General features: G+C 39.8%; 2 protein-coding genes and 1 pseudogene across 3 annotated transcripts; all 3 read left to right on the plus strand.

Moving 5' to 3' along the window:
• The first annotated feature begins 1,498 nt into the window (after positions 1-1,498).
• Positions 1,499-5,013, plus strand: LOC110047227 (uncharacterized). The gene is made up of 4 exons (XM_089272636.1): positions 1,499-1,772; positions 2,467-2,535; positions 2,909-3,136; positions 3,381-5,013. The coding sequence occupies exons 1-4, from the start codon at positions 1,626-1,628 to the stop codon at positions 3,672-3,674; spliced, it is 738 nt and encodes a 245-aa protein (XP_089128762.1). The 5' UTR covers positions 1,499-1,625; the 3' UTR covers positions 3,675-5,013.
• An 847-nt stretch (positions 5,014-5,860) lies between these two features.
• On the plus strand, positions 5,861-7,537 carry LOC110047235 (uncharacterized). The gene is made up of 2 exons (XM_089272645.1): positions 5,861-5,983; positions 6,948-7,537. The coding sequence occupies exons 1-2, from the start codon at positions 5,920-5,922 to the stop codon at positions 7,283-7,285; spliced, it is 402 nt and encodes a 133-aa protein (XP_089128771.1). The 5' UTR covers positions 5,861-5,919; the 3' UTR covers positions 7,286-7,537.
• Positions 7,538-8,400: 863 nt separating this feature from the next.
• Positions 8,401-10,465, plus strand: LOC149118785 (uncharacterized; annotated as a pseudogene). Its single transcript, XR_016205535.1, has 2 exons — positions 8,401-8,826; positions 9,847-10,465. The product of XR_016205535.1 is annotated as an uncharacterized LOC149118785 (transcript).
• The last annotated feature ends 904 nt before the right edge of the window (positions 10,466-11,369 follow it).

The raw sequence follows: 11,369 nt of genomic DNA on the forward strand, positions 1-11,369 counted from the left end.
ACCGAACCCTAAGGGAGCGGATTCCCTGGAAACTAAAGTCCAAACATGTTTCTCATGTAACCGTTTTTCGTCTGCAGCTTGGGATCTTATAACCAGGACTCTACGGTATCTTTACTCGACGTTCATCACTACAAAACGACAAAATGTGTAAATATTCACTGCAAAGCTACAATTTCTCTGATTTATCCATAGCGCATCAACTCTTATTTGACTGAAATCCCACCCAAGTTCGCATTGCGTACCTATTTTTATCTTTCACACTGTGAAGATATCATCCCTCTGAAAACATTTTTCTTTTGTCCCTCAAACTACTCTTAAATTTGTTGATGTATGATCGAAACATCTTCGGATCTTCTTCGGTCGTCTTCGGCAATCTTCGGTAATCTTCGCAAAATGTTCGGAAGCGTTCGTCTGGCCTTCGGAACAATTTTGGAAAATCTCCGGAAATCTTCGGAAAGTGGTCGGAAATCTTCGGAAAAACGTCATTCATTCGTCGTGTTCAACTCAAGCTCAACTCAACTCAATATCGAGTTGAACATGCGAAGATAAAATTCGTATCCACGCGCGGGCATGTAATATCCTCTAAATGTTTTACCTTCGAATGTCGCAACTTAGTAGATATGCTCAGTACGCCTATCGGTCTAAAAACTTGCTCAGGTTAAATATGCAATGTTTGCGTTCAATTCCAAAGGAAATTACGAAAAATAAGCCATTGCGGTTCACATTCTCCAAAATACGCAGAACTTGGTCATTTCACGTTGTTGTTCTGCAAATGACAGGTAAGAAATGTACCAAGATTCAAAACGCACACGTGTGCAGAACCATTGTTTTGCTCATTGAACCTTTTGTCGGTGGCGTTCTCGTTGGCGTCGCCGTCGTGGTTTGCTAAAGCTCCCTAATATTTATGCCATACCGGACAGATAACAGTGGGACTTACGAAAGAAAAATAAAACGAGAATTTCCCATCAAACTTGGCCAGCCGAGAAGAGTGGTTCCTACCATTTTCTATTCCTTTCCCCGATCCCCCACATAAGTGAAATCTACCGAAGAGAAGTAGGGCAACGAGCCGGTCGAAAAATTTTTGAGCTCCAGAGATGCTCTTGAATATTCCGGACGGACCGAACCGAAACGGATCTTTCCATTTGACTTTCGACCGAAATTTCCGGGATTTTTGGCATACTGTTAAAAGTACCTCTCTACACACAGACAAAATAAGAAATAAATCTCCCTAAAATTGAAATAAAGTAGTGCTTTCTGCTAACAACGCTCAAACTTGTGCTTGTGAAAGGGAGATTACTACAGTCGTAAAAAGCAATAAGAAACCCCTAAGGGTGTAAAGAGGTTCGAACCTACGAGAATTGTTCAGTGACTGTGTTATGAAACTGCTAGGAGTAAAGCTGGCCAAAAGCGTGTTCATACTCGCAAGATACTAAAACTAAGTAGAAATATATTTATTTTTGTACTGTTAGGGAGTTGTTAAATATATCTCGTAATTGATCAGCATGAGAAGAACTTAAGTTTAAGACCCCGGGTATGATGCTGGGATACGCACCAGACTTCCGACATCACTTTCAGAGCTCGTCATCTGTATCGGCACCGTGACTGGTTCGAAACTCCGCAACACCATGGCGGATAGCTCGGCAAATTTAAGGACTCTTGGCATTTCACACATCTTAATAGGGATCGTACTCGTCTGTTTAGGCGTCGCTGATCGCTTTGAAAGCCTCTTTTGGACCGGTGATTTATATTTTGGAATATGGATTGGCATATGGGTGAGTTCTCCACACGTTTTTCGTGGGTTTGCAAGAATGTCAGACAGCAATTATTGCTTCAGTTAAACGGCTGTCGAGCCCGGAGATTTTTATCCCTTTTGGTCATTAATAGGGTATCGATTTTGGCCATTTTGGTCTCAAATAGGGTATGGTTTTTGCACTCTATAGCTAGTCTTGAACTGATTTGGTATGCTTTTTAGAAGAAGCTACTTTTTCATCATTATCGATAAGACCATCAACAAAAGCCCTTCACAATGCCTTTAAAATCGGTCTCACTCTGAATTAGGGGATTAATTATAAGGCAGGTTTGAAACAGGGTATTGATTTAAGGGTCATATCTGATATATGGTGTCACATTTTCGGTTAGGTCGTAAATAGGATAGAGAAAATCACAGAATTTGGTCTTGGATAGGGTAAGGGTTTTGGGAGGCAGGCCGCACACCCCCAGCTGATTTTTCTGTGATTAACCCCCCCTGCGGGGGGGCACCGAGTAGGATTTTCTGGGAAGTTCAATCACGATGAACACAAATAAGCCGTTACTACCTCTTTGAAACCATACTGTAGTTTCATTCCTCCAACACTGGAGCTTTTTAAAGCTATACATTGTCTATTGTTTGTTTCTTAAATGTAAAATGAGTAACAAGGAATATTGTCACAAACTGATAAAAATATTCTGTTTTCTCTTCTTTTGCAGACATGCATCTCAGGAACTCTAGGCATGTTCGCCAGTCTCAGAGAAACAACGTCTTCCCGAAAAGCGTTTGTAAGTTCCTGTTAGTTGAGAAGTTTTGAAGAAGCCTGGCCAAAGTAACTAACTTAAAATCTTAAGATTGAACGCAAAAAAAAACCAAAGCTTGCCTCTGCAAGTTATCCTTTGCATTCCAATATTTCTTTCGACCCTCTTGTACACACATCTATCATTCACTTAGTTAGGGTGAAAAGATCTCAGCAGGAAATTACTTTGCTATGCTTCCTTCATTTCTTTCGGCATTTCACCTCGCAAAATTCTATTGTTCATATCTTGCCATATTGTGCCATATCTTGCAATTTGCTGCTCGGGTGAGAGAAAATAGGGAGTGAGTTATTACAACCAGGCTTGTTTTCTACTCATAAATACGTATTGTTGAAATTTTCAGATGGGCGTCCTCTTATTTTTCTGTACCATATCAGTTTTGCTTGGATTGGCACTTCTCGCCATCTACGGCTTTTTCATTGTCATTCTCTGGAATATTGCCGCCTATATTCCCGTATACATAGCTATCGCCTCAATGTTCGCGACTCTTGGTATTCTTGAGACTGTTACAGGAATCTGGTCAGCGGTATGCTGTTGTCGGTCATGCTGCGCTGTGACTCGGTCAGAACCGGTGAGTCCTATTTTAGAAACTTTAGTTAATCCAAGTGCTCTACGCGCAAACCTGTGAATTTCCCGGTGAATTCCAAAAAGCACCTCTAATGTTTTAAAGGGACCCACGAAATTTTTTTCACAGAAAGTTCGACTGCAGTTTGAGTCATGACGAATTACTTTTTGCTCCTGCATTGTCCGCCTTGTTGGAGATAAAATTACATAATCTCCTCTTTATACTGTGTTCCCATCTTTGTAAATTCCAGGAACAACAATTTCTAAATCCTGCCACTGACGCTGAATCGGTCTCCACCGGTGAATTCATGACACAACGAACTGTTAGTGTTGCTATGGTAATTCCAGTACAAGGAGACGACAGTTGCGATGCCACACAGGAGTGGAGCGGTCTTCTTCCGGCGATCCCGGTACCTACCTTTGGAGCGACGGGGAATCACCCTCAGCCTGTTGGTGCTCCCATGTCAGTTCCGCTGCAAGCGGCAGGCGTCGTTGAGGTTGTTGTCCAAGCTTCTGAATCAGTGGCTCAAGGAGGTCGGCGTTAAATGATTAGCTGCCGCCATAGTAGTTCCAGTGTAAGCAGACGATGGAGTGGTTGCAGTTCAGGCGGACAAGTTTACTTCTGGAGTGGAGGGAGTTCAACGTTGGATTGCTCAAACTGATACTTCTCTAGCGATGGCTGCAGGCTACTCAGCATTGAAAGAAAATATGTTTCTTTTTTATAATAATTTATTTAATGAGAAGTACTATAAAATAATCATTAATGCAGTCAGATAACACTGATGGCACGAGAAGCCTTAACGCATGTGCAATTTACATTTTTGGCTAAAGGGTGAAACTTAATTAAAGCTGAAGCATATTGATGTATCAAGCTTGACTGAAATTTAGATTTCAAAAAATTGCATTGCCACGGACCAAATGTTTCTCTCAGGAAAACACTTACTTTGGTTTGAAATAGGGCACGGGTTCCGAGAAATGAACCTTATCCAACCCACTCTCCCCGCGGAGGAAACCGAAACATTTGGAATAGTGACTAGAATCAGAAAAAGTGTGATCATTTTGCCTCTACACTTAGCCAGGCAGGGAGATCATTGAAGACATGGTTTTCCGAGTACAAAGACACTGTCTTGATGTTCGACAAAAATCCATAGTCGCGAGTTATGTCTAAGAATGTGGCCATAAGATATGCTTCCCGTTTGACAACATAAAAGACATGACCATCAGGCCTCGATGTTTGTGAAAGATCAGAACGCTTGGAATCACCACATGGCCATCCTACGGAGAATTATTGGCTCGGCTAAGAGCTTGGTAGTCACGCAAAAAAAACACATTTTTGTGGTCAATTAAAGATTAAAGGAGCTAAGTCACGGTTTGTGCATTTAAATTTAGCCTAAATTGTCGTTTGCAATCCGTGTTAATCTTCTCTATCCTTGTTTCTTTATGATATTCTATTATCTCTTTGGTGTTTTTTTATCTTAGTAAACTACTATTGTCAGGTTCCCTTCAACTTAAAGGTAATTTGTACGTGGCAAAAATAACTCAAGCTATCGTGATTGAGCTTTTTTAAACCCACGCAACGTTTTTAGTTTTTCTCATTCTAACGGGTAATATCTTACAACATCACGCGTAACAACAACATGAAGCATTTATTATATCAAAACTGATCATGAATCTTTATGTTCCACCTCCATATGCGAGTTTGTGGCAAACAATTACTGAAACAGTTTTTGAACTTTCAATAAATTTTCAATTGTATTTTTTCCTGGTATTTTTCTATTTGAATTTGTAATTGTAGTTTTTTGATAGATTTTAAGGACCACAGTGAGAACTACTGGCTTTACCAGTAATTGTGTTGTCCAATAAAGTCATTATTATTATTATTAACAGTCTTCTAAGTCTGTTTGATTGCCTCAGTACTACAATGGAAGCTGATACGCCAAAACGCAGAAATCACCGAAATGTTCTTCAACAGGCTCCAGGCCCAAAACAAAACAAACTAGCTCAAGACAGACACAAGTTTAGTTAGTTTTATTTCGATTGTTTGCTAAATAGAGCATTCAGAACACATTTCTCGTGCATTCATCGTCACTGAAATTTCCAATGATCATTTCCAATGATCTGACGTCGTATGCCTGAAATAGGCCCACCTGTCATGCCCAGTAAAGCTCATTAGCTCCTTTCTAGAGTTCCGGTTAATCATGCAGTGAATTCCGCGAACAAAACGTTTATTCTCCGAAATGATTTCCACGAATAAGATTAGTCTCGTAATCACAACATCTCCATTGTTTAATAAATTCCGAGAAAAGTACTCGATCAGTCCTGTCAATGGATCGCAATCGGATACCCCCTAAGCGCCGCTGCTTTCAGATAGAACACAAGGTGTAAGTAGTTGTAACGAGTTCTAAAACAATATTCCTTGTCAATGATTAAGTGTTGTATTTGCACCATTTTCCATTTCTATAGCTTTCATAGTCTTGTTAGTCTTTATAGTCTTGTTTCCCTTGTTTTTCTTTCCCTCTGCTCTAGAGTTTCCGGCCCCCAGTATTTACGTGCAAACTTGCCATGACATGTTCGTATTTCTCGGAAACAGATATCTTTTCTCGGAATGTATTGTTGCCCAAGGTCTATCAAGGTCGAGATAATCATATGATCTTCAAAAGGAGCTGATTGGTTAGAATTCTGAACGGTAACCAACACCTCTGTTTTCTTTGCTGCCCTATAAATTACTACACCCAGTAGTTGGTCTATCGTCAAACTGCGCCATAGCGTTTTACAAGTAGAGTTGAGGGAATGATTCAACCTTGCAAGATGAAAGCAGTTCTTGTATTTGCCTTCCTTGTTTCCATCCCTGTCGGTAAGTTACTTCCATTACACTTTTGCCGAATTTGAGCACTTTTATCAAAAGTACGAATTAGCCAAGCCAGCCGAGTAACTAAGATCGAGAGCTTTCATTCTCGTTTTCGTAGATTCCTATAAGTCTGAACTTGTTCCTGGTTTTAATTATGCTTTATAGAAAACTTTTATGTGCTAGTGTGCCATTATCAACGCGGAAAAAATGTGTTTCCTTACCTTCAGCACTTCAAATGATTTTCGCTTCGCTATGACATTCTGTCCTTTACAGTTCCAAGGAAGAAATCATAGGATTTTTAAAGTTGACTTAACTCAAAATGATTGCAAATCATAATTAAGTTAACGTTTGATCATCTTGCCTGTAAATAGTGATGCTTTAGCCATACGTATTTCATTGTAAAACAAATGTTCTGCGTCGCTACCCAGGGATTGTTCGATGTGTATCTGGGACGTATGTTTCGTTTACCCTCGGATAAAGGAAACCAGCTGATGCAGAATTACCGGGAAAGAATATAACTTTCAGTTCATCATGCCCCTTTGATAAAGAAGAAAATTCATTGAGAACATTGAGCAGCTTGCCTAAATGTTACTTGAGTTGAAAACGAAAGAAAATACGAATCATGGCTTTTTATATGACCCTAGCCAGCGCCCAAACTCATTAGCAATTGACAGCCGCAAAACGATTGAACACAGTTACTTGGATCAGTTCGGTGACTCGAAATCTTCCGTTCTTGGCTTTAAGATGAAATGACATGTACTTAAGTTTATATTTCTTTAAAATGTTTTTCTATATCTTCTTTAATTCAGGCAATTAGCGATATTTATTCCAATCGTAGTTCAAGTCATCAAGTTTCTCTTCAGTATTAAACCTTTCTTCTGGGATCTAATATAACTGTTATCTTCGCGCAGATTAAGTACGTGAGTCGGCTTTTATTCCGATGTCTTAATCTTTTGCTTATTTTTTCCAGGATATGGCCTCAAGTGCTTCGAGTGCGTTTCTACCAAGGATTGGGGTGGCTGTGCTAGTGTCAGAAAAGAGGTGACTTGCGATTCAAGTGCGGATCGCTGTGTTAAAGGTATGAAAGAGGGAACACAAGATGATGTCTCAGTCACGGTATACATTAAAGGTTGCGCTGAATCATCCGAATGCGATGCTGATACATCGGACTTTTGCAAGTCTGACACAGGAGAGGTGAAGAAGTGCGATATCAACTGCTGCAGTGGCGATTTGTGCAATGGAGGCAAAGTTCCAATGGTCAGCGCCATCATGCTCTTGGCATGCGCCCTTGTAGCTTTTCTTCGCTAATTTTGAGAAGCTATTCAACAGTTAGCAGTGCCACGAAAAAGCGTAGAAAATAACGTTGAGTTACCGATTCCACGTAACTTGTGTTGCATTAGGCACATCGAGTTTTTTTAGTAGAAACTGTTCCAGTCGTTGTAATTTCAAGCGATATTTTTTGCAGTAAATCAGTCTAGTCAGTCTGTATATCATTTATTCAGTTATTTTGTTCTCTAGTAAAACTATCTTTTATACCTTGGAATGAACATAAGTGACCTTTGATGAAGACTCAATCGTATCTAAAATAAAGGATTTTATTTCAAGCCCTGATTGAGTGTAAATTTGTGCTTCGCATTAAGGAAAATGGAATCTGCGTTAAAAGAGAACATCATTCTGTACTTTTAAAACCTTGCTGTTCGCCAAGAAGTCCATGAGAAAAAAAAGGCAGAATTCGGAATTCGCCGAACAAGCTTTCAGCCGGCCCAGAAAATCACAAACATGAAAATAATAACACAGGCACAAGATAAGCTATTGGAGCTTCCATTTTTTGAAATGAACTAAAACATTTAGAAGATCCGAGTTCAGTCCGTTCATATCTGATATGACGTCTATTGCAGGCGCGACCGCCCGCTCCCTCACCCCCCCCCCCCCCCCCCACCTTCACCCCTCCCTGGACCAGCGTAGTAGTTCATTCATGGGCTTCCGGTTAAATTATAAAATTCCGAGAAAACCCCATTTTCCTCAGAAATGCTTTCGGAGAAAAAAACCTTGCATGTCGGTAATCAGGACGCCCTCATTGTGTAATGCATTCCGAGAAACGCAACGCGGTTTTTTTTCTCTTCTAAAAAGAGACCCTTTTAAAAAAAGTAAACACAACTTGAATATGGTTTCCGGATCTTTCCTTGTCAGTGAATGTCTCTTTTATTTGCTAAATTTTCATTTCACCTTAATTTTTCCTTTTCAGAGTTTCCAGTAAATTTCGAGAAAAGAAGTTGTGCAACGGTCAATCAGAGATTCGCGGTCGTGACAAAACACCAGCATGAGCTTAAAGCCTGAAACTATGTACCTTTCTTTTCAGTGATTGTCTGTCGTATCTGCCGCATTTTTATTTCTATAGCTTAATTCTTGTTTCCCTTCTTCGAATTCTTTTTCCCGGTTCTAGAGTTTCTGGTTCCCATTTATATTCAACGTGAAAACTTGCCATGACTTGTTAGTATTTTTCTTTCTTTAGGAATGTAGATCTGTTTGCCCAAGGTCTATCAAGGTCAAATAGTCATAAGCTAATCATGAGATTATGGCCTTATGTGCCCAAGGATACCAAGAGGGTTGAGTGAGTCACGTGAGAAATCATAAGATCTCCTAAAAGAGCTGGTTGGTTCGAATTCTGCACGGTAACCAACACCTCTGTTTTCATTGCTGCCCTATAAATTACTGCACAGTGACGAAAACGAGTTGGTATACCGTCAAACTGCACCATAGCGTTTTACAAACAGAGTTCGGGGGAGTGATTGAACCTTCTAAGATGAAAACAGTTCTTGTCTTCGCCTTTCTTGTTTCTATCCCTATCGGTAAGTTACTACAGTCTCCAAACATCACTTTTTTTGACGATCTTTAATGTTCAGCACTTTTTTAAATACAAATTAGCGAAGCCAGTAAGCAGCAAAGTAAATACCGATTTTCAAGACATCAAGAGCTTTTATTCTCTCTTTTGTGGATTCTTTTAATTAAGCCTGAACTTGCTCCTGATTTGTATGCTCTAGAAAACATTTGTTTGCAAGTGTACTGCAGTGACGGATCCAGACCTTGAGCTAGGAGGGGGGAAGGGGTCGGTTTTTTTTCTTTCCTTGCCAGCATTTCTTCCTTCTGCGTTTTTTCTTACCCAAAATAAGGGAGGCCAGGTCCCCGGGTCCCTCCCCTGAATCCGCCACTATATTATTAGCCCAGAAAAAAATGCATTACCTCACCTTCAGTTCTACACATGATTATCATTTGAGGGTCTCAATCGGGGATAGCTTTGATGGTTGACAGTTAAATTTTTTCGATTTTGACGGTTAAATTTAGGGCTTTTGACGGTTATCGAGAGGAAATTTCTTCTATGAAACTTTTGCGTTTTGGAGATCGTCTTGGTCTTTCACGGATGAAATTAAGCGAAATACTGGAATATATGATAGCAATATATAATAAAATATAATTAATAAGCCCAGATCAAACTATTTTTGACAAATCTTTCAAACCAAAGACATTGATCAAAGTTGTTTAAAAGCTCCAACTGAATACTCTTTTCCGTTCGTCCTCACCAACGGAAACTCGCGAGCGGGTTGGAAAAGATAACTACACTGCCGTTTGAAGCTAAAACAGTTCTGATTATCAATCTTGTTTGTCTCACACACTTTTTTTCTAAAACAACTTTAAACAGTTTTACAAAATTAACGATATTTACCCCATGCCAGTTCTATTTAGTTCGTTCCGAAGTCATGTTTCTTTTCAGTAACCTCGGTCTCCTTGGAACTAATATAATTCAGTTATCTTCGCGCAGATTGTGTACGTGAGTCGGATTTTAGTGTTTGTCTTTTTACTTATTTTCACAGGATACGGCCTCAAGTGCTAACAGTGTGCTTCCACCAAGGGTTGGGATGACTGTGCCAGTATCAGAATAGAGGTGACTTGTGTTTCAAGTGCGGATCGCTGTATCAAAGTTATAAAAGAAGTTACTCTAGATGATGTCTCAATGGCGGTATACGGCAAAGGTTGCAGCGATTCACCCGAATGCGATTCTGATACATCGCCTTTTTGCAAGTCTGACGTAGGAGAGGTGAAGAGGTGCGAGATCAACTGCTGCAGTGGCGATTTGTGCAATGGAGGCAAAGTACCAATGGTCAGCACCATCATGCTCTTGGCATGCGCTCTTGTGGCTTTTCTTCGCTAATTTACAATACCATAAAAAAAAGCATAGAAAATAGCTTTGAGTCACCGATTTCACGAAGCTGGGTTTGCATTATGGACATTAAGTTTTTTTCAGTAGAGACTGTTCCAATCATAGTAATTTCAAGCGATATTTTTTTTGCAGTAAATCAGTCAGTCTATATCATTTATTCAGTTATTTTGTTCTTTAGTAAAACTATCTTTGATTCTTTGGAATGAACATGAAGTGACCTTTGTTGGAGAGTCAATTGTATCGTAATAAAAGTCTTTTATTTGAAGCCCTGATTACTGAGTGTAAATTTGTGCCTCGCAGTTAAAACAATGGAATCAGTCCGCGTTAAAAGAGAACATCAGTCTGTACTAGTAAAACCTCGATGTTTGCCAAGAACTCAATGTGGAAAAACCTCTGGCCAGGGTAGATCAGATGAAAATCAAGCAGGGCGTTTGAAAGTGAACCGACAAGAAGAGCATCCCAGGCTCATTCCAGTCTATCTGGCTTCGCTTTGATTAATTCTTGAGGTCATGGCCATGTCATGGGTCAGGCCAATGTGCTACTTTTCTACTGTACAAAATTCCTCTCACCCAATTGATTTTGTCAGTTACCGTTATATAAAACCCGGAAAAGCATAATTCGCAAAAAAGGCTTTCAGATGGCCCCAGAAAAAAACACCCACATCAAAATAATAACACAAAGACACGAGATAAGCCGTTGGAGTTTCGATACTTTGAAATGCAGCTTTTTAATATTCGTGTCAGTTTTCATACATTACACTGTCAATAACATAAACAACACCACTGTATATTTCCGTTCATCTAATATGAACCAGACCAGCCATACCATAAATGTAGTTCATTTATAGAGTTGCAGTTTAGTCATGAAATTCGAGAAAACTTTCTTCTTCTTAGACGTTCATTCCCTAGGAAAAAGCCTTGTACGCCAGTAAGATGAGGAGCCATTACTCTGGGGCATGAATTTCTCACCTTTAGGTTGTTCATGATTTTTTGCTGCCGGCAACAACTTGGGCAATAATTTTTTTAGACATCAAAAATCAAAATATTAACAGTAGAAAACACTTGTTTGACTTTTTTCCCCCATGGCTCACCTTGCCCCATTTTTTTTTTTCCAGCAGTTTTTGCTATGCGGTATTTTTGGGAGAGAATTGCCCAATTCCCCCCCCCCCCGGTCCCC

The sequence above is a fragment of the Orbicella faveolata genome, unplaced genomic scaffold, assembly GCF_042242905.1.
Source record: "Orbicella faveolata isolate gen_17 unplaced genomic scaffold, um_ofav_v1 contig_1, whole genome shotgun sequence".
NCBI classification, from domain to species: domain Eukaryota; kingdom Metazoa; phylum Cnidaria; class Anthozoa; order Scleractinia; family Merulinidae; genus Orbicella; species Orbicella faveolata.

What these genes read in the sequence shown, in the direction of transcription:
- LOC110047227 (XM_089272636.1), top strand. Translation starts at nt 1,626, where the DNA reads ATGGCGGATAGCTCGGCAAATTTAAGGACTCTTGGCATTTCACACATC. An exon ending in GAATATGGATTGGCATATGG is followed by an intron (nt 1,773 to 2,466) that starts GTGAGTTCTCCA and finishes CTTCTTTTGCAG; the next exon opens with ACATGCATCTCAGGAACTCT. An exon ending in CTGTGACTCGGTCAGAACCG is followed by an intron (nt 3,137 to 3,380) that starts GTGAGTCCTATT and finishes TGTAAATTCCAG; the next exon opens with GAACAACAATTTCTAAATCC.
- LOC110047235 (XM_089272645.1), top strand. Translation starts at nt 5,920, where the DNA reads ATGATTCAACCTTGCAAGATGAAAGCAGTTCTTGTATTTGCCTTCCTT. An exon ending in CCTTGTTTCCATCCCTGTCG is followed by an intron (nt 5,984 to 6,947) that starts GTAAGTTACTTC and finishes TATTTTTTCCAG; the next exon opens with GATATGGCCTCAAGTGCTTC.